Below are 23,617 nucleotides of genomic sequence, written 5' to 3'. Positions count from 1 at the left end.
TACAACCGGCGTCGGTTACAATTCAGCGTCGGAAGCAGTTACTGTCAGATTTATTTATAGCAGTCGCCATTATGGCTAGCGTGGAAAGCTGGATTGAAAATGGGTCTTATGGCAACTGCGTTTCAGATTCCTACATATGATGACAGGAAATTTGGAGAAAATTAGAAAATATCAATTTTGTTCTAGTTCTAACAACGCGGCCTCTGTGATGTCCGTCAATTATCAGTAGAAGTAGAGGCCATAGCAGTCGTCCAATACACGTCCAATAAAGACCAAAATGGCAGCAAAATAAAATTTCCATGAAGAACTAGACATGTTCCATAGAAAATTAGGAAATTGCCAATCAAGATAGCAGGGAATGAGCAATATTTAAATATAAAATCTCCACAAATAATGCAAAATTTCCATAAACAATTAAGAATTGATGATGATGATGATGATGATGCTACCATCTATTGTAAACAATTAAGAATTATCCACAAAACAAAAACAAACGGCACTTTAAAAGGAAGAATTTTCCATAAAAAATCAAAATGTTCTACAAAAAAATACAAAATTTCCATAAATAAAACAATTATAAAATTTTCCACAAAATATTTTTTCCGATAAAAAAATTTAATTTTTTTTACAAAATAATGAATAAAAAGCAATAAAAAGAATAAGAAAGTTATCATGAAAAATACATAAAAAGCCATAAATCTGAAGAAATTTTCCATGAGTTTTACAGAATTTTATTAAGAAATGCCAAGTTTTATTGCTTTTATATATTTTTTATGGAAATTTTCAAATTTCTTATTGCTCTCTATTGATTTTTTGAAACATATTTATTTTGTGGTAATTTTTGTAATTGTTACTAATTACTAATATTGATTTATTTATGGAAATTTTGTTTTTTTTTTCTCGTGGAACATTTTGATTTCTTTATGAAAATTTATTGGGGAAATGATGGCTTTGGCAAGTTTTGTTTTTATTATTGTCGGGGTGGTTTTCTATAACTAATTATGCTCAAATTTGGCCTAAACATTCTTTGCATCTCAAAGAATCTTGTGGCCAAATTTCATAAAATTTTGTCAACCAAAACCTCCCAGACAATAATAGAACAAAACCTGCCAACACCGTCATTTACCCTAATTGTTTTGGGAAATTGGCAAAATTTGTGGAAATTTTATATTTATTTACACCCAAAAAAAGTTGTGACATTAAGCGTTTTGTATCAAATCTCGCATGTAAACTGCTCAGAGAATGTTATATTTGATACTTCGTCTGTTGTCCCATTTTTCACTGAGCATATTTGTCTCGCAGGGAATAAATTCATCATTATGGATTAATCTGTTATATGAACGAACGATGCTTATAGGAATGGTATTCAATGGTCATTTCTTTCAAGCCTGTCCATTTTTAGTGGCGAAAATGGCAAGTTTAAAGGATCTTCATCTGATCATAATTATGCCACGCCGGTGACTAATCGCAATAAAAAAATCAATTAACTTAAGTCGAGTCAAGCCATGCACGAGACACTGAAAACGGCCCAATAATTGATGTCGCAATACGTATCTGTGAAGAAATACAGCGTGGTAGAGTTAATTGGAATAGTACTGAACTAGTCTTAGGGAAGTTCATAAAGGTGGATCTCGTCAAAACTCAATTTCAAATCTACCTCAAACGATGGTGCCTCTAAGTCGGTGTAGTGACATACATTGTCTTGGTTAATTAATAGGTTGGTTGATTAGTTTGAGAGTTTGAATGAGGCTTTATCTAGTATAATAATACATAAATTGTTAAACTGATCTTTGGCCTCATTTAGTCGGGCACCTAAACTTGTAGGTGACTCGCAAAATGGGTTTGTTGTGGGGCCTGGATACATGCCCAAAGCGTCCCCATTCTTAAAGGATCTGGCATTGATGCAGGAAAATTATTGAACTTAAGAAATTTCAAGTCAAGTTGCACATTATTTATTTTGACAATATTTATTTTTTTATTTATTTAAATCAATTTATTTAATCAGTTTTCTTTGTTTTAAGATTTGTGCTATAAGGACAGTTGGCTTATAAGGCAAACTGATTTAGCAAAATAATTAAATCCCAACCGTGAATGCTTTACCGATTTTTTTGTTCCGATTCCCGAGTAAATAATTTATATTTTGAAATCAATTTCTGAATATAACTGACAAAACCACTTGCTGAGCATCAGCAAAGCAAATATTGCTGAGCAAATATTACGAGCATCAGTTAAAACGCTTCTTATTTTCTTATTCACAGCTATTGTTGCTCAGAACTGGGGTGTTGTAGCCTCACTGCATAGTATTTAGTCAAATTAGATATCCCTCCGAAATGTTTCTTTTAAAAACCTTAGATGATTATTTTAGGAATTCTTCCTAAAATTTGTTTGGGTATTCCTTCGGAGATTCCTTACAAAATTTCTCCGAAAATTCCTTAAGAATTTTCATTACGGATTTCTTCAGAAAATCCTTTACGAATTTCTTTCGGAAATTGCTTACGGAATGCTTTCGGATTTTGTTCTACGAATTCCTACAATCTCCTTCGGAGACTCCTTGAGGAATTCCTTTGGATGTTTCTTTAGCAATTCCAGTGAAAATTCCTTAAAAAATTCCATTCGTTCTTTTGAGAATTTCTTCGGAGTTTGTTGAGAATTTCTTCGGAAATTTTTCCTTTTGAAATTGTTTCCGCATTTATTTCATGAATCGCTGGAGAAAGTTGTTCTAGATATCCATTAAATTTTTTTTCAGAACTTCTTCCAGCAATTGCTTTAAAACATTCTTCGGGAATTCGAAAATGCCTTCATCTTTCCTAAAGTCTTTGTTTGTTTATTCTAGGACTTTTTTTTTCGAAAATTCAATAAGTAACTACATCGCAAACAACTTCGTTTTCAATAAATCTCAAAGGATTTCCTGGAAGATCTACCGAAAAAAAATCTGAAGAAATATCCGAAGGAAATCTCGGAGGTTTTACGAATTATCTTTTAAAGAAGTCTCTGGAGGAATATCCGAATGAATTCTGGGCGGTATTTTTTTATTATTTTAAAAATAAAATTCTGGAGGAGTTCCCAAATAAACTTTTGGAGGCGTTTTTTTGGCGGAAATTTGTGTTGGGTTTAGTGCAGGAATTTCCAAATAAACTTTTGAAGAGATTCTCAAAAGAGAACCTGAATGGATTTTCGAAAATAATTCCTAAAGGAACTTCTAAAAGATTTTTTGACGGTAAAATACTTCCCTAAACAATTCCCGAAAGAATTTCCAGAAGAATCAATGAAGGTATATTTGAAGGATTTTATGACGGAATTTCCGAAGTAATTCTCAAAGGAAATGACAAAGAAAATCCTAATAGAATTTCAGAAAAAATGCTTACTGGTTTTTCTGATGTAATTCCTAGGTTTCTTCAAGAATTCCTTTGGAATTCTTCCCAGTAATTTATTCGCAATTTCCTCCAGAGATTCATTTGAAGATTCGTCCAGGAATTTCTTAGGAAATTGCCTAAAAAAGTTACAAAAAAAAACTCCTCCTTAAACGAATTCCAGAAAGTTCTTTGGAAATTCTTTCGGGTATTCCTTAAAATTTACCCCAGGGATTACGTCAGAATTTCCTCCACGTATTCCTTTGTTTAAGAGAACCTTTAGGAAAAAAAAACGTTCTTTAGGAAATTCCTTTGAAAATCACGAGTTGAACCGGCCCAGGGCCGCACTTTTAATCTTGGATTCCGTCAGGAGTGACATTAAACAAGGTTTTGTATTTCCTGGGTGTGATTTGTGGGAAGTGAGTCCTGGGATCAATAGTGAAGTTGGCCAAGTTCGGAAGAAGTATTTTACACTAAGTTCTTTTGAAAATTCCTTTAAAAGAAGATTTTTTTCAGCGATTTCTTTGGAAATCGTTTTAGGAATTCCTTCAGAAACTATTTCATTCCTTAATAAATTTCCGAATGAAATCGTGAAAGAATATTCTACGGTTTTACCTGCGGTTTTACTAAAGAAATTTCCCAACGAGAACCTTAGTGGTTTTTGAAAAAATGCCTATATGAGCTTCCACAGAATTTTTTACAAAGGAATTTCTAATGAAAATTAGAAAAAAAAATCGTAGTTTCATCCGAGTCCCTTCAGGAACTCCACCAAGAACTTTTTTGGCATATTTTACCAACTTTTGAAGAAAATATTCAATTTGGTTGGTCATCATGCCCAGTCTTACTCAGCCAGAGCTCATTTTAGTTATGTTGATCATCTATTGGGATTTGTGCATGCAAGAACGCGAGGTGGAGAGTAAACTGTCCATTGTGGTTGTCATTAGTGGACTCCATCGTTCCGTAGACACATGCGAGGATGATTAAAAATCAACAACACATGTGAAGAATTTGGAGAGCCACTCACCTGAGGCCTGTCATCATCAGACGTTGTACAAATATACCATATACGAACAGCAAGAAACAACGGCAATGCTGTGCACTTGTCAAATAAGACTCCGAGTAGTCACATGTAGCAACAGAAGCATAAGTACTAGAACGCTATTTGCACTGCAGTTATTCTAAGTATTTTGCCAAAATATGCTTCCACAAGCTTAACTTGATCGTGTTCCTATCTTGATGTAGTGCATGTTTGGTTTCATCGCCCATATTAGTTTGACACTACTTATAGTACCGGCACTTCGACTGCTAGGTCCAAGCAAACCAAATGTTGGTCACGCGAAAAGGAGCGACATTAGAAATCTTATACTTTTTAATAATCTCGTGTAGCCAACCGAATCCAACCAATTCAATGTAGAGTCTTATTAGAAGAGTTCTCCCATGTAGCCAATATGAAAAATCACTCAAATAAAGTTATAAAAAACTGTTCCCATGTTCCACGTTTGACTGATTTCCTGCTCGTTTGGAACGCGCATTATATGGAACCGACAGATGATTCCTGATTCCAATTCAGGCACTTGATGGCACTGTTATTATAGTCACTGAAATCCGATGTTGTGATCAACTCCAACTCCAAAACGTACTAATCCAATCTAATGGCGCAACGGCCTTACACCCCAGCACAGTCTGACTTTAACTTCGTCGCCATTGTAGTTAGATGGTAATCCTCAAATGATACACTTCACACTGTAATGTGCGACAACGACCAACAGCACCTTGTCCAGTCGTCGTAGAAGAGTACTACCGACGTCACCTCACAGAGAAAGGGTAGAATGGAATCCCAATAACAGCGTACAAGTGATTAATAGTAATGGAGCGCCACTCACAAGTGGCCTTAATCAATTTGGGCTTGTATTTTATTGTATTGCTGCCATGTTGAAGTCTGCACTATCAGTAATGCGATAAAGAATGATGCACTTTCTCTGCAGTGATAGAACGGATGAAAATAGTATCGTTTGCCGTTGAAACGTTTCACAAAACCATTATAATGTCCGAAAACTATGGCAGCAATCTTCAAAGTCCACATTATAAATAGAGCAATACTGGCCAGAACCTTCCAGAGCACGTATCCTCCTGACTCCAAGGGCATGGTCACGGTACACGTTGGTTGAAAACCACTGTCCACACGATCCGTTGTATTTGTAGAGACACTAAAGGCACGGTTTTGCTTCACGTATTACTTTCCACCTCGTATAGCTAAATTCGACGAATCGTTCAAATTTCGCGACAAAAACTTTTGCACACAAAACAATCTTTTGGCGAAACTATCGCTTGAACCGAGGGCGATATAGATCTATTGTCGCCATTATCGGAATGAACGTTGATAATACTTGACGCTCTGGCTTCGTGAGGCGTTGTTGGTTGGAGTATGCAATATAGCCAAGAACTGAAATTCATGATATTTGGGGTCGGATTGCTTCTGGTATATGTACTTCGCCCAGTCTAATCTCAACGGTGATGGCAATGTCGATCGTCTGGTTGAACTGTTCTAATGACCACCTAGTTGCAGCCTTCGTCAATCCGCTCTTCACCCCTCTAGGAGGAGACCTCGCCAAACCCTCTTTATCAAAGGGGTTTACCACCTCCATAGCTAACGCATCCTCATAAGAAGAATTCACTTATTTTAATTGGGTCCCCCTTGTAACTGCCGTCGAATCCTACTGGAGTAGTCGCCTTTAATGATCCCATGGTTATCTTCGCATGCCTTATGAAATGCAGGGAGCCCATGCGAGGGTTCACACTTACGTGGTCAGAGCCAGATCAGCGCAAGTCAGGAAATGGCATCTGAGCCTACACCCACCCAGCAGGCAAAGCTTGGTGGCAGAATTGGACAGCGTGCTACAAAGCCCACCACGGTTTTAGGGGACGGAAAGCAGCCTAGCCATCAGCCCACCCGCCGCGCTGTTTCGAGTCTTGTTTTCAGAAACTACTGCAATCCTGCAATGCATTCAAATTAACGCATATATATTTGAATTATTGAATCTATCTTCCTAAAGTATATTCTTAGTATAAAAAAACTATTCTTAGTTTTTTAAATCATCTATATAAATCGACTTTTCCTTTATAGTCAAGCATCGTGTCTGACGCCCAAAAACCAAAAAAAAAATCATATTTTATTCTCTGTATATGGAGAAATATTATATTGAAGTTTATTTTTTTAAGCCATATTGAATCCAGACAACAACAAAAACAATAATTTGATATAACAAGTTTTCTAGTTATTGGCCATCTTGTTCCCCGTAGTGCGTACCTGATTCGAATGACGCCGACTGTCATGTCGCTTGGGTAATATCGAACCACCACCGTACCTAGACGGTAAGCACATCCTGCCATCCGACGATTCAGGGCTATGCATTACGAAAAATGGAAATGAGCTCACCCACTGAGTACGATATTTGACACCCACTCTGTACAAAACAAAAACCGCCATTTATCCTGGTTTGAACTAACGACGACACTCAATCATTTGCCATGATTACATGCTTTCATGCACAAAAACACGATACGGCAAATAGGACCTGTAATGGAAAGACCAGACATCATCGTCATCATCCTCTTGGAAGTGGAAAACTCCAGAAGAGTTTTCCTATTGAAATGAAACAGGAAAGTTGTTCGAATTTTTTTTCAGCATTTTCGTGTTGAAGTGAGGTCAAGATGACTAAAAAATACTAATTCATAAAGTTTTGTGAGCTACCCGGAATAGGGGACAGTAATACCCTTTTCTTCGGAGCACACGACGTATTAAGCAACCTGAATTTTCAAATATTAGAAGCAATTAGCATAAGCATAGTACTACGGGTCTCCAATAGCCTTGCGAGCGAAGGCGTAGGATTGCCAATCTGGGGTTGGCGAGTTCGATTCTCGGTCCGGTCTAGAAAGTTTTCGGGAAACCCAGGGCATAGTATATCCATTATACTACCATTATACCATTTATACTCACTTATACTACGAGCCAGTTTGCGAGTAGAGTGACCTCCTGTTTTATCGATGTTCTCTGATTTGGCTGAAATTTTCAGGATTTGTTGACACATGGAAGAGAAGACATTTTGCTAAACTAGATTTCTTCATAATGGGGAAGTGCGGTGAAATGGTCCTCCAAAAAAATCAGAGTTGTGTACAAGCACGACCGCTCGACGTAAACTATGTAGAACCTCTTAGTACGATGCGAATCGTAATATCATGTAAATGACACAATCGTAAATTACAATCTCCTTCACTAATATTTAAGCTAGTTTTGCATTTATTGCAATATTTTCTTTTCACCTCAACACACTAGACAAAGCCATTTTTTTCAGATCTCTGTTTAAAAATCTGATGTAAATGTTAGTATGGCTTCGTAATAATCGAAAGAGAAAATAAACAAAGAGAGCCTCTCTTTTGGACTCACGACGTTTTCAAAAATCACGCGAGAAATATTCAAAATTCTGCATACAAAACATGTAAAAAAAATGAGTTAAGCCCCAAACGCAATACAACGGAACGGCGACGGAAACGGAAAATTCGACAGTTAAGGTGATTATAGAATGAAGCCAGAAATCGGCCATTTTGTAAACCACGTGCTTTTCCAATATTTTTTTCTAGCGCACGAGATGAAAGAACCATAACGCGTATGGGGCTGAAATAATGTTAGATCGTTTGCTTAGTTATGCTGAACAATCATAATTTGAGTTTCGGCTCTGTACGAAAACTATTCCACCAGATTTGAGCTTTTTGAAATGTATGTAGATAACCGTGTGGTGAATTTGAAATTCACCACGGGCTTCATTCTATAATCACCTTACACGGTTAGATGACTTTACCCATTAATGGGTACTATGTCATTGTTGATATTATTCCCACCGTGAAAAATTCACCCATTTTCTTGAAAAAGTGCCACTACCCATTTTAATGAGTAGTGGCGCTTTTTAAAGAAAATGGGTGATTTTTTCACGGTGGGAATAATATCAACAATAACATAGTACCCATTAATGGGTAAAGTCATCTAACAGTGTAACCCATATATTTTCTGTCAAATTTGCCGTTTCCGTCGCCGTTCCGTTGTATTGCGTTTGGGGCTTTAAGGTCTAAAACAGTCATGTTTAGCGTTACGTAATTTGCGAAGAAGTCCTTTCAGCAATCATAGTAGCCAAAGTCAGTTGTTGTCAAATGCAGTGAGAAGAAAAACAATAACAAAATAGTTTGCAGTTTGTTTTTGCAGTTGTGGCCTGGAGAATGAAATTGTTGCAGCTGGATCACGGGAAGTATTTCAAGTTACATTATATTTTTAACTATTGATACTTTGTGTACTGATTCCAGCGCAAAACAAAAAAGCCGAAAGAATGAATTGGCAGATGGAAATCTGGGACCTAACGGTGGCTGCAAAGGATTCTATACGTTTATTTATAATTGAGACTGAACGCGGTGTCTCTGAGTGGTCTCAGGAATACGAGCGGAATATTAAGGGTCTGTCTCATTTGGAGAATTAAACTTAAAAGTGACAGTTCGAAAATTAAAAAATCACCCCGTTATAAGAATGGCTGGTGCTACCCAGCAATTCCAATAGGACATCGATGGAAAATGATTCGATATCTGTCAAAAGTAATCTTGCTCTGCGAGCAGGGTTATTTGATAATTATTGAAATGTCACTTTTAAGTTTAATTTCAGTTTAATTATCCAATTGAGACAGACCCTAAATTATTTGGCATAATAATTTACTTAAAAACGAGCGGTTGAGGAGAGCATTGTACATCGTTTTGTTCCGGTAAGTTCACTTCAAATAACATTGCTCAACTCCGTGAACATTCCATTGACAATAATTATAATAAAACAAGCAATTTTTAGAATTCAAGTGTGATATTTATATTGTAGTTATGTGAATCCCAGTTGTCGTATCCATAAAATATTTTAACCAGACACTGCACACACAAGCGTCCATCCCATCGGATGGATCATTTTGGTCAAAGTGCCCCCGAAGAGGATGAAGCCAAAAAAGGGCGTTTGATACATTATCAAACATCTCTCCATCGAGCTTCACAAGAAGAATATTTTGCAGAGTGTCTTCACCAAGCCCTGAGCGACGATCTGTTAGTACCAGGGGTAAAGCACTGAAAGCTCTCTCGACATACTCTTGTTTGGACGGTACGACAAGGACAACTTTAGCCACGGAATACAATTCAGGATGCGTGTCACGTCTGTTCACCCAGTGCTGCCACACGTCGTATCCATGAGTTTGCCTCACGTCTACGTCAAGAGCTTTGAGCTGATGCAGGAATCGTGAGCCGTTGGTTTCATCGGGTGGTGCATCACATTCACCGTACATTTCTGTTATGAACACATCGAGGTCATCTTCGTTCGTTAAAGTTGAAGTTTCCAACGCAGCTGATTTGGACTCTTGGTATGCGTGGATTCTGTTGCATGTATCAATAATGTAGCCCTAGAAGCGTTAAAATAAAGTTTGAAATGCATGACCGTAAATGTGATTCTTAGTCGTTACTCCGTGAACCTACTCAAAGAGGCTTGGGATAAGCTACCCATTCTCAATGTATACGTTTCGGAAGCTTATGAATATTTCGTTAATGAAAGCGTCGGCCATGTCCTTACAATCATTAATGAAGGATCGTATCGCTTCGTAGCATAAAAAGCTAATGTATTATGTAAAAGAGGGGTACTTTTCGTATTGAATGTTACCTGAATCAGTTCCTTTTCGTCGGGTTTGAAAATCGTTGAGCCTTTGCAATTGAAACGCGGATCCAAATAAAGCACCATTTGGAAAGCCCGTGACCGTCGTAAGTTTCGGAGTCAGTTAATTAATGCCTCATCCAGTTCAGTTGAGAATGGGTTTTGAGGTATTTTCCTCATTTCCTTGATGACATTCAGCCATTGCAATCAAAAATCTGCCAGGGAGACGTGTTTCATCAGGGAGACGTGTTTCAAAGGCTTCCACGTAGTATTGTACAAAGTCCCAGGCGTTTCCAAGATCTGCAATTAATATGGATCAAATGATTATGGAATTTTAAACTACTAAAGACAGTGAAAATACTACCGAGTTCCGGGAACTGATTCGTTTGAAAAACTGTTCATATTCGAGAAAGTGGTTACTCGTGTCGAATATTCCACACCAGCGTGTTTGGCCCCAAACCGGTGGATCTTGACGAAACCTTGACGAAACTGAGGTTATACTTCACTTGCTTGCATTTCTTCGCTATTTCTGTGACATTTCTTACCATGGCATTGGACTTGACCACTACATCGAGGATGGCTAACTGCAACGTATGCACAGCGCATCTCACTAGGTTCAAATTCTCTTGGAATTCAGTGCAAATCGCTGCAGTTAATTCGGTTAATGCTTTATCCTCCTTTTCTGTATCTTACTGATAAGGTAATCCTGATTGAGTGGCCATTAGCTCAACCTCTTGTTTGAGCTGTTGGACGTTGCCCAACATATTAGCCTCATTGTCGCAAGTGATTGAAAATGAATCATTTGTTTGAGAAACTGCATAAGTCCATTTTACACAATTTCGAGAAAACAACAAAAAACTGTTTTTGAACAAATTGGCACCGAATCTTTCGATTTCTTCGATACAGATCAATAGTTTTTGGCAAAACTCAACACCCTGGGGCACTTCCAGTGTAAAAACTGAAAGCAGTACTTCACAATTGCTCTTCAAAGTGCGTGGACATATGTAGTTTCTCAAACAAACGAAATTTTTTTCATACATTCCTGAACAAAAATTTTTTTTTCGTATTTTTTGCCAGAATACGTATTTTTGGACGGGGATTCAGAATATATAAAAATCTCATTTTGACCAAAAATGTTACATATGCAGTTTCTCAAACAAACGGTTCAAATATTTATTCTACTCCAACTCCAAAGCTTGAAAGGATTTCCATAACTTTGGTTTTCAAAACTCGCGCTGTCTGGCGCTCCCTCACGTGCAACATTGCTAAAAAATGGAATGCGTTGTGTTAAGTGATGCATTGTGTATTATGCGTCTGTTGATACTTACCCAAAGTACGAATCACAATTTTGTCGTTTAATGCATATTGTGTATTTGCTGATAAGTCTTCCTTTCATTTCTTGCCTTATGTTCTCTCGTAGCTTTTGGGAAAAAAATGAGATCGCTCATCATGTTCCCTTAACAGTTACACCGCACGCTAACCCCATCGGAACAAGAAGCTGCTGGAAATCCTGCCATGTTACGAAACATCGAGGAAGGTTGTGAAGAGTTGTCATTTTTAATAGCGAGTCCTTCAACAATGGTGCATCAATCGCCACCGGTCGTTTGGCCACAACCCTCTGTTTTTTCGCCGGGACTTCTTGTTTCTTGAACAACCCGTTTGCGACAGACAGATCAAGATGGCGGGAACAGAAATGGCGGACAAAGTTGCCTATGCCATTTTTTCCTGTGTGTAAAGACAAGCACTTCCGGTATCAATAATACACAAAGCCTTGGCCCCTTTCCGCCGGATAAAGCCACGGGCGATTTCCGCCAGTGTTTTCTTTTTGTCCGTTCTCTTCTTACCCCGTTTTGAAAAATTTTGAGCGCTTGTAAGGCCGTCTTCAGTGTCTCGTACTTGACTCGACTTGAATGAATATACACGCTAATCATTATTCACTCGATCTGTTCGAAAATTTTGTGCACTGCAGCGGTATCCATTCGAATGAATAATAATCCGACGTGTGGAAACAGACTGCGAAACTATGCTCGTATTCCCGGGATTATTGCTAACGTTTCAACAGAATTAAGCCGCTTTGTTGAAACTCGATGTGCATGTGCATAACATGTAAAAGATTTAGTTCGAAAAATGTATTGGAGGTAACCAATACATTTATCGAACTAAATCTTTCCCATGTTGTGGACGGACATGCACATCGAGTTTCTGACGTTGTAATTATTGACCACGTCGGGTGTCCAATACCCGGAATGTAGGCAATTAAATTTGAATGAACCGCTTTGTTGAGTTTATTTGTTTCAACGTCGACAAAAATGAACACGTCAAAGTCTATACAAATCCTTTTTTTGCCAAAACATGGGGATTATTTTTCACGATACTTCATGGGTCCCCAATCTCGAATTTATATCGCTCTGCTTTTGTTTGTTTGAATTTCGGCAAAAATATCCAACTTGGCCAACTGTTGAACGTGTCTTAGCATTTGTTGGTGCCATTTCAAAACTGCTTTTTTCGATAACTCGAAATCGAAATCATCTTCGCTTTTTTGTTGGGATATTCTTCGGCATTTATTCAATCATGATTTGTTTTAAAAAGTTGAAAAAATCTCGGCATAAAAAGAGCAAACTTCGAAATATTCGTGTTCACAAGGCTGAGAGCTTGGATATATTTTGGATCTGGCCAACCAAAAACCGTACAATTATTTGCTGATCTTGTTCGTTTGCTACCTACGGTCCTTTCGCATAGCGTTGTAAGCTGATTAGGTCCAACAGAATATTTTTATCATTGTGGAACAAAACGACCAGAGTTGGGGCCGATCGAAAGATACTAGGCGAGAATGGAAACACGAGCTTCGAACGCGTCCAAACTGTTTAATTACGGAACATAAAATGTTGAATTGGCCTCTCGCGTCAACATTTCTTATTGGGGAATAACACTAACGTCAACATTTTCGATTATTTGACTAATTTCAGGTCAACTTCCCAAACACCCATCTGTTATGTCGCTTGTATAGTAAAAAAACCAAAATCAAAAAAGTTTTGAAGTCTGATTTTGGACTGATATTTGCCCGATTTTGGGAGAGCATCAATATCATTGTTCAGGCCGGCTCACACTGCAGAACTTATTTGATTTTTGTTTTTGATTTTTCTAATAGTTTGTCATCATCAACAACCATAGCATCGTTAAGCCATTCCTCCGCACCTTTAGTATTGTCTATAGTTTCATCGCTGTTCTTGAACTGAATTTAAATTTTCTCTATTGTCTTAATCATTTTTGTAGTCAATCCGAGTCTGGTGTAGTCATGTTTGTTGAGCGATAAGAATGTTTCTTAATTGTCGATGTCTTCCTTTTCCTGAAAAAAAGTATTCCTTTTTGAAATAAGAGTTTTATATAAAATACTTTTGGGTACCTGCACTAATAATCTTGATTGTACACTCGTCGTGAAGTGTGCTTTTTTGAATTTTCATATGGTTACCAGAACGAAAAAGTTGGATGAGTGAAACATTCTTCAAGTGAAACAAGCTCATCTTTGTGTAGAATTTTTATCTCGTGCGTCGTTATAAATTCGTCAGATGTCACTGTCTTGCAGCATCGTAAAAAAAAGGGTTTCCATCGATAACATTGATTTCCCTGATAACTTTGAACTTTTATTCCAACGATTGTGTTTACTCTGAAATCAACACCATTGAGTGTTGCGATCTTAGGTTTGAAAATGAATCTTGTGTGAAGCTAAAAACGGACCAATAAGGCAGTCATGGACTAACTGGAACAAATATTCTTGATTATTCGGGATATTTGGCTTTGGCAGGTTTTGTTCTATTATTGTCAGGGGGGTTTTTGTCGACCAAATTTTATGAAATTTGGCCACAATATTCTTTGATATGCAAAGAATGTTTAGACCAAATTTGAGCATAACCAGTCATAACAAAACCCCTGACAATAATAGAACAAAACCCCTATACGATTGTTTATGAATCTCGATTTAAGATGCTTTTGCTTGTAAAACGCAGAAACCACCAACTGAATCGTTAGTGGCACTACTCCTTCGGCAAGGTCGTGCATGCTGTCGAGACAGTAGTTATTGGTAATGTGGTAGAACTCTAATTCATTGAAGATGCAGCCTGATGCATTCAATCCACAAACTTTAAGCGCGATCGAACCTTCCTGTACTGCAGCTAATTGGCTTTCAAGCCATTGTTTTGAACGCAATTGATGTTCCTCAGAAGGATTCGAATGGAATTGTTTTCGTGAAATCTGGCAGATTCGGCAAAAGTAGTTTTCTCTTGGTCCCAATAAACAAAACTTTATGGACAGCGAGTGTATCGCCACAAAAAGTCGTCATGACAGCTTTTAGCTCGAATTCATCTGAGCCGTAATAGTCTGTAATACCCTGTTCTAACTTTTTGAGGTTCGCAATCAATGGCTGTAGTATTTTTGCAAAGCCATGCTTCTTCACATCTACAGATGTACAGAATAGAACTGGAAATGCAGTCCGAGGTGAACTGTTACATTTTTCAGGAATGTTCTGAATTTTAATGCAAAAGTTAGATGCTTTATTGATCCCGGCCTTCGAACTAAATGCGTTTCCTAATTCTACGTCATCCTCATAGATACTAATTCTGATGGCATTAAGATACAATTGAGAATATTCGCTGCTTATGAAAAGCTTACCAGTTCTGAATGAGCTGTACTCGGTCACACAAGGCGTACTGAAAGTTTTATCATTCAATAACAGTTTTCGGTTCTCTGAATTTCTAAATATGAATTTCAATGAATCGATGATGCTGATATACGTACCAGTTTCATTTACCATCACCTTTTTAGGGAGAGATTCGACAAATCGTACATCTTGTCTGCGATCAAGCAAAATATCTTTGGGTGTGGGTGCAGAAATGGCAAGTTCTTTCAAGTACTGTGTCTATTTTTTGAACGTATTAACCTGGTGGAACCGTGTAACTTGAATGTGTTTCGAAATGCTACTAACTGAAATTTCGTCACAAAGCTTGACAAATTGACTGATTTTCGTGTATGGCAGTTTGACAGTTTGAGTTCGAATGTTTTGGTGAACCTAGGTTGAATCTCGATAAATCGGCATAGCGAACCTCATTCATTTTGGGTCGGATCTGGTGCGGATCGCGATCCAACCTGAACGAATAACCGAACGTTTTGACAGCTGTTAGAGCGGATACGGGGCAGAACTACACGGACAGATAAATCAACCCAAACTTTGAGTTCAATATACGCACTTATGAGAATATAGCAGAAAAAATTTACCCAAATTTGGGTAGTTCTCCCTTTCTTTCAAATGATGGCTATCAAAACTAGAGCAAGATGCAAACACCTCACCGAGGTTGCTCAGCCCAATAACCCAAATTTGAGTAAATTCAATATTCTATATTTTGGGTTGATTAAGGTCCGCTTTGGATAAATTAAACTCACTTACTTACTTATGGATCCTGTACACCTCCGGTGGTGCAAAGGGCCGACTTAAAAGATCTCCATCCTGAGCGATGCCCGGCTATCGCTTTAACCTGTTGCCAGGTTAGATTTCGGTCGACTTCTTTTATTTCTTTATTGAGGCTTCGCCGCCATGAGCCTCTGGGTCTGCCTCTGCTGCGATGTCCCGCTGGGTTCCAGTCTAATGCTTGCTTACAGATTTCGTTTCCGCCCCTACGTAGAGTGTGGCCGACCCAGCCCCACTTCCGATCCCGAATTTCTGTTGTTATCGGCCTCTGGTGACAACGACGATGGAGCTCGTTGTTTGAGATCCAGTTGTGAGGCCACCAGGCCCGAATTATATACCGCAGGCATCTGTTAATGAACACCTGCAGCCGTTGAGTGTTCTCCACTGATACACACCATGTTTCGCTAGCGTATAACAGCACAGATTTCACGTTAGAGTTGAAAATTCGTATTGTGGTGCGTTCACTTATCTGCCTGTTTTTCCAGATATTTCTTAAACTCGCAAAGGCAGCCCTTGCTTTCTTGATCCGTGCGCCTATGTCGATCTTGGTACCGCCGTCTGACGCCATTTGGCTACCAAGATATTGGAAGCTTTCAACATTCTCCACTGGTTGCCCGGCTACTGTGAAACTGGAAGGAGTCACCGTGTTTACATCCAACGATTTGGTTTTGTTGACGTTGATGACTAAACCTGCCGAGGAGGAGCGATCGGCAAGGTCGTTGAGCTTACTCTGCATATCAGAGCGCCGTTGCGCGAGGAGTGCAACGTCATCCGCCAATTCGAAGTCGTTTAGGTGCTCCATGGTTATAGGCTGCCATAACAGCCCGCGGTTTGGTTCACGGTCAATCGCATCTACCAGAATCTCATCGATTACGATGAGGAACAGTAACGGTGATAGAATACATCCTTGCCTCACACCAGCTACGACCCGGATAGGGTCGGACAGGACCCCATTGTGCAGCACTCTACACGAAAAGGCCTCGTACTGTGCTTCGATGAGGCCGATGATTTTCTCAGGAACCCCTTGCGTCTCAGGGCGCCCCACATATTCTCGTGATTGAGACGGTCGAAAGCTTTTTCGTAGTCAATGAATACCAAGTAAAGGGACTCTTGGAATTCGTTAACCTGCTCCAAAATGATGCGGAGCGTGACAATATGGTCCACACAGGATCTTCCGGCACGGAGTCCGGCTTGCTGCCGCCGGAGAGTCGCATCGATCTTCTCCTGAATCCGGGCTAGGATAATTTTGCACAGAACTTTGAGAACGGTACACAGCAACATAATGCCTCGCCAGTTATCGCATACAGTCAGGTCACCCTTTTGGGCACCTTCACTAAGATACCTTGCATCCAGTCGACCGGGAAAGTTGCGGTGTCCCAGATATTACGAAATAAACGATGCAGTAGTTGAGCGGATGTCATGGGGTCAGCTTTGAGCATCTCGGCTGATATGCGGTCGACCCCTGGGGCTTTATTCGATTTCATGCTTTGGATGGCTGTTTGAATCTCTAGCAGTGATGGAGCTTCGGTATTGACACGTGTTATACGTCGGATCCTAGGCAGATCATGCCGAGGTGGTGATGGCCTGGTTGGCACTTGAAAAGGTTGTTCGAAGTGCTCGAACCAGCGTTTCAGCTGGTCAGTTGGGTCGGTCAATAACTGATCATTCGCGTCTTTCACAGGCATCGTTGCATTCATCTTCGCCCCGCTTAAGCGTCGTGAGATATCGTAGAGGAGGCGAATGTCCCCGGTTGCGGCGGCTCTCTCTCCTTCGTCGGCCAGAGAGTCTGCCCACGCTCGCTTGTCCCGTCGACATGAGCGTTTTACTTCCTTCTCAAGAGCCGTGTATCGTTGACGGGCTAAGACTTTGGCTCCTCTGGTTTTCGATCGCTCTATCGCGGCTTTGGCTTCTCTTCGCTCCTCTATCTTCCTCCAGGTCTCATCGGTGATCCATTGTTATCTCTGGGTGCGTAGTTCGCCCAGATTGTTCTCGCTGGTGGCGATGAAGGCATTCTTGATGGCGGTCCATTGGTCTTCCACGCTGCCACCTTCCGGAATATCTGCAGCACGCGCCTCCAGTTCTTCAACGAAGGACCGTTTCACCGTGGCATCTTCCAGTCGGCGTGTGTTGAATCGTCGTCCAACTCTTTCCTCCTGCCGACGAATCCGCGCAATGCGCAGGCGTATTTCGCCGATGAGGAGGTGATGATCAGACGCGATATCGGCACTACGTTTATTCCGTACATCAAGAAGGCTCCGTTTCCATTTTCGGCTGATGCAGATGTGGTCGATTTGATTTTCTGTAAAGCCGTCACGGGAGACCCACGTGACCTTGTGAACCGGTCGATGAGGGAAGAGCGATACCCCGATCACCATGTCGTTATTACCACAAAATTCTGCGAACAGCTCTCCGTTTTCGCTCATTTCTCCGAGACCATGGCGTCCCATAATGCGCTCATGGTTCGAGTTGTCGGATCCGATCTTCGCATTGAAGTCGCCCAAACAGATCTTGATATCACCCTTCGGAATTCTATCTACGACGGCATTGAGTTGACTGTAGAAGTTCTCTTTGTCTTGCAGATCGGCAACATCGGTTGGCGCATAACATTGGATTATAGTAAGGTTTCGGACCCGTGTTCTAAATCTGGCAACGATTATCCTTTCACTTATAGGTTCCCACTTCATAAGCGCAGAGTGTGCCTGAGCGCTTAGCAGGAAGCCAACTCCGCGATGTCGGGGAGCGTGTTCACCTCGTAAACCAGAGTATAGCAGAACTTGTCCCGACGGCGTTCTGTGTTCTCCAAAGTTTGGCCAACGGACTTCACTCAGTCCTAGGATCTCAAGCTTCATGCGGCGTGCCTCATTGGCAAGTTGTGCCAATTTACCCTGCTGGGCTAGGGTTAAAACGTTCCATGTTCCTATTCGTGTCCGTTGTTTCGCGCTAAGAGTCGTCGCCGTAAAATCAGTCCGTATTCTTTCATTATCGGATTCTCGAACAAATTGATGTTTCGGGAACAGTAGGTTGTTGGCCCAAGGTTCCCTATCCACCGGGATGGGGCTGCCATCTTAGGTATAGCTTCCGGGGAATAGCATTTCATACTCAGCCGCTGGATGCCAGAACAGACGCTGTTGGAGCCGCACCTCTTTGGTGGACAGACGCTCGATCAGTCGGGTCAAATTTGTTTAAAGTCCCACCCAACACCAGGACTAGGCTAGTGCGCTTTGAGCGGCACACGGTCGCTTTGATAGGGCCTGCTTGGGGACACATGCAGCTTTTATAGAAGTTCAACAGAGCCCACTGTCGAACCCCACCACATCCTAGGCAGACCCCACAGTACGCACCCTCTCACTCTAGCTGATGTCAGAAGGACAACAGTGCCCAGGCTGCACTACCAGCTAAGTACGCAACCCTTAGCTGGCGGTCAATTGTCATCGGAAGACCCGTGGAAGCGTGAGTATTGGAACTTGTGAGGACCAGAGCTATGTTAGGCGCCCCTTCCCGGATGTCAACTCACCATTTCGCAGCCACCAATCTCACCATTAAACTCAGCTTTGGGTAAATTGTTTACATGGGATTAAAGGCAAACTACCTAGTGCCAGAAAAGTCATTTTACTCAAATTTGGGTTATTGGCCCAAACCACGGTTTTGAGTGCAAACAACCCGCTTTTGGGTAGTTTTGGTTTTCAGTGTACAATTTACCCCCACCAGCCACCACCCCTACGAGGTAAAGGCAATACAGGCACATGTCTCTATTCAACTGCATGGGAAATGTACATAGGGGAACTGCTCCTTGAATTCATATCATTCATATCATAGATTTTTGAGTAGAAATGTTTGCACGCTTTGGATCGTATTTGGTAATTTTAATTTACGGTGTAAATACAACGAATGATTTTCAACGAAAGTAGGACCAAGATCGTTACATATTACATACTCTTCTTGCTTTGAAAGCTTTTGGAATGTGAATGAAATAGAGCGCATGTGAATGCAAGGAAAGGACCTTGAGTAAATGAATGTGCAAAACAGGGAAAACAAATCGACAGAAAAAGCGCCAGGATGATGTAGAGGAGCGTGCTCAGAATTCACTGTTCGTTTCTTGGAGCGTAAGCACGAGTTTCAAATTTTCGGGTTACAACGCAAATTTTCCACTGAATGGAAAAACCAATGGAGCGAGGATTTGTATGGCTACGACAGTACCCAAATCAATATTACGCATTGCATGAAAAATTTGGAAATCCAGGAGGAGATTGGCCGGCTGAAGAACAACAAAGCCTCTGGGGTTGACCAGGAGAGCTATTTAAACACGGTGGTGAGGCACTGGCTAGAGCGCTGCACTGGGTCATTACCAAGATTTGGGAGGAGGAAGTTTTGCCGCAGGAGTGGATGGAAGGTGTCGTGTGTCCCATCTACAAAAAGAACGATAAGCTGGATTGTAGCAACTACCGCGCAATCACATTGCTGAACGCCGCCTACAAGGTACTCTCCCAAATTTTATGCCGTCGACTAGCACCAATTGCAAGGGAGTTCGTGGGGCAGTACCAGGCGGGCTTTATGGGCGAACGCTCCACCATGGACCAGGTGTTCGCCATTCGCCAAGTACTGCAGAAGTGCCGCGAATACAACGTGCCCACACATCATCTATTCATCGACTTCAAAGCTGCATATGATACAATCGATCGGGACCAGCTATGGTAGCTAATGCACGGAATCGGATTTCCGGATAAACTGACACGGTTGATCAAAGCGACGATGGATCGGTTGATGTGCGTAGTTCGAGTTTCAGGGGCATTCTCGAGTCCCTTCGAAACCCGCAGAGGGTTACGGCAAGGTGATGGTCTTTCGTGTCTGCTATTCAACATCGCTTTGGAAGGGTAATACGAAGAGTACAATTTCAATAAGAGTACAATTTCAATAAGGGTACAATTTTCAATAAGTCCGTCCAGCTATTTGGCTTCGCCGACGACATAGATATTATGGCACGTAACTTTGAGAAGATGGAGGAAGCCTACATCAGACTGAAGAGGGAAGTCAAGCGGATCGGACTAGTCATCAACACGTCGAAGACGAAGTACATGATAGGAAGAGGTTCAAGAGAAGACAATGTGAGCCACCCACCGCGAGTTGGCATCGGTGGTGACGAAATCGAGGTGGTAGAAGAATTTGTGTACTTGGGCTCACTGGTGACTGCCGAAAATGATACCAGCAGAGAAATTCGGAGACGTATAGTGGCTGGAAATCGTACATACTTTGGACTCCGCAAGACGCTCCGATCGCCGCCGTACCAAACTGACAATCTACAAAACGCTCATTAGACCGGTAGTCCTCTACGGACACGAGACCTGGACGATGCTCTTGGAGGACCAACGCGCACTCGGAGTTTTCGAAAGGAAAGTGCTGCGTACTATCTATGGTGGGGTGCAGATGGCGGACGGTACATGGAGGAGGCGAATGAACCACGAGTTGCATCAGCTGTTGGGAGAACCATCCATCGTTCACACCGCGAAAATCGGACGACTGCGGTGGGCCGGGCACGTAGCCAGAATGTCGGACAGTAACCCGGTGAAAATGGTTCTCGACAACGATCCGACGGGCACAAGAAGGCGAGGTGCGCAGCGGGCAAGGTGGATCGATCAGGTGGAAGATGACTTGCGGACCCTCCGTAGACTGCGTGGCTGGCGACGTGTAGCCATGGACCGAGCCGAATGGAGAAGACTCTTATATACCGCACAGGCCACTTCGGCCTTAGTCTGAATAAATAATAATAATAATGAAAAATTTGGAAACCTGGAAAATTCAAAGCGCTTCCAATGAATATTTTCCTGGTTAATGATCAAAGGAAGCTAACGCTAAATTGTTTTGTTTATATTAATATTTATGACACTTCTATATCTAAATCTTACCTAATCATTCGGTGGAGAACAGCCCTGCCGTCCTTCTTAGTCACACTTGGTCGACAACTAAGAAGCTTTGCCCAAATCCAAAAATTTCTATTAGTCTCTTTAGGCTATATGTGTGCATGTGACCGTGTATGTGTGTACAAAAAATAGTGTGCCGTACGGCCGAACACCTTTACAGTCTCTTTAAAATGCTCCCACAGCTGCGGATTCGCACTGCTGCCGCCCTCATGGGTCTCAATGATGCACTGTTGGTTACTATCAACTCCCCTCAAAGCCAACATTTTGCGCTCTCGCAGTTGCGGATTCGCTATACCAGCACCCAGACTGGTCCCAGTTTCGTATTGGAAGCAGTGTTGGTAAAAACTCAAAATCTCAAAACTCATGGATGATTCAAATCAAGCATGAGTTGAAACGCATCCAACTCAGCATCTAAAAACTCATGGATGAGTTGAATCATCCATTTGAATCATCGTAGGTTTTCTTTTGTTCTCGTTCGTTAAAAACAGTGAATTGACGTTTGTCGCATAAAATATTAGACACTTTTTTATGTATAAGCAATAAATTTCCCCCAAATTGATTTCAAATGCGTTTTTGAGCCAGAATGATTTTTCGGCAAATGAGTGAAATGATGCGTTTTGGCATGAAAAATTCAAGCGTGATGCATTCCTTTAAAATCGCAGACGATTTCGTTCGCACGGGAGCGCTCGTTGATTGAGACTTATGAGTGATTTTACCAACACTGTTTGGAAGTATTGATTTGTTCCCCTAAAATCCCATTTTCACACCGCATGAAAAAATAGTTTATTTTGGGATACTTGGGTCATTGGAGAATGAACAATTAGAAAACACATTGTCTATGACAAATAAGATGTTTGGATTTGAGGGGGCGGCAGGGATTATGTCCAAGGGATTGACAATCCGTACCCTGGCCGCTGCGAGTTGTGGGGATTGCCTATATAATGTGATGGGGTTTGACAATGAGCCCTGTTGAACGTCCATGAAAACCTGCATATATAATCAAATATACCCTATCAAGCGAGCGTGCTCAGATCGCAATATCTCAAATCCTGGGGTTAGGTGGGTGACACGATAGTCTTGACTCAACGCCCCCTGCGAGATAGAAGGTTTGCGCAGATCTCATAAGCCCTATGTCAAACCAATAATCACGGACACATGAAAGTTTGAAGACATGAAACCCAGTATCCCAAAATAAAATATGTTTTCAGGGGATGTTGGAATGCGATTTTAGGTGAACAATAGAATACTTTCAATGCAGAATCAAGACCCATATGGGCGCCGGCAGTGCGAAGCCGTACTCGCAGATGAAAACCAATTGGTTTACTATTTTTTTAACACACAGTTGATAGTAACTATCATACTGAGACCCATATAGGCGAATATGAGTTTTAATGAGCTAAAATAGACTAAGGTACACCGGGGCAAGTTGAAACGATTTTTTCAAAGTTGAAATTCGAAGTGCTGTAAAAAAATTACCCTTTGATATATTTTGAATCCGTTTGCGGTGTTTGCTAGTTCGGGCCAAATATTATAGATAAAAAATAAGCAACCCTAACAAACTTTTTTATAAATATTTTTTATATTTAAATTATTTTTTTATATGCATCGTTTCAACTTGCCCCGCGAATCGGGGCAAGTTGAAACACTGCGTTACATTCAGATATAAGCTAATTTTGCCGTATTAATAACAAAATGTATGTACTCAGTGAGACTCAAGAAGCACGAGGTTGTAAAGGTGGCTATAATACTGCCAGGATTCGCATAAGAGTCCCATGTAAGATTTTGACGATTTTGATTTTCTTTCAGTATTTGGCTTAAAATTGTCTTCTGTTTGTTCTAGAAATTTGAAAACAAATCCTACTTTTGTTGTCTCATCTTGATATTTACTCTCATAAAAATCAGATTCCAGATTTTGATAGGTACTCTTTTACACAAAAAATAAACTTAAGTATGGTCTATTCAATTGTGGGACAATTAACACGGATAAAGAATATTATGCCAATTTTTTGGAAAGATACCAATGTTTTTTCAATTTATTACATTTTTTTTTGTATTTCTCAATGTAAAACAAGTTTGATAAATTCAACGGCAAATTACTCAAATCGGCGAAAATGACATGGGACTCTTATGCGAATAAGGACAGTGTACAACAAAGTCACAAGCGTATTTTCAGAGACCA

General features: G+C 40.6%; 1 protein-coding gene across 7 annotated transcripts in view; it reads right to left on the bottom strand.

Moving 5' to 3' along the window:
* Positions 1–23,617, bottom strand: part of LOC134220963 (neuropeptide CCHamide-2 receptor-like) — a 216,041-nt gene that overhangs the window by 45,550 nt on the left and 146,874 nt on the right. Inside the window, exon 1 of one of the 7 annotated variants that reach the window (XM_062700124.1) lies at positions 5,461–5,515. The exons of 4 other annotated variants lie outside the window; for them this stretch is intronic. In XM_062700124.1, coding sequence (XP_062556108.1) covers positions 5,461–5,496 — 36 coding nt within the window. In that variant the 5' untranslated portion in view covers positions 5,497–5,515. Of the gene's footprint in view, positions 1–4,374; positions 4,942–4,990; positions 5,108–5,460; positions 5,516–23,617 lie in introns of those variants that run through there. 2 more of the 7 variants (XM_062700128.1, XM_062700127.1) reach the window with 2 other exon arrangements.

The sequence above is a fragment of the Armigeres subalbatus genome, chromosome 3, assembly GCF_024139115.2.
Source record: "Armigeres subalbatus isolate Guangzhou_Male chromosome 3, GZ_Asu_2, whole genome shotgun sequence".
Taxonomy (NCBI): Eukaryota; Metazoa; Arthropoda; class Insecta; order Diptera; family Culicidae; genus Armigeres; species Armigeres subalbatus.
This window is presented reverse-complemented; position numbering and strand designations above follow the sequence as displayed.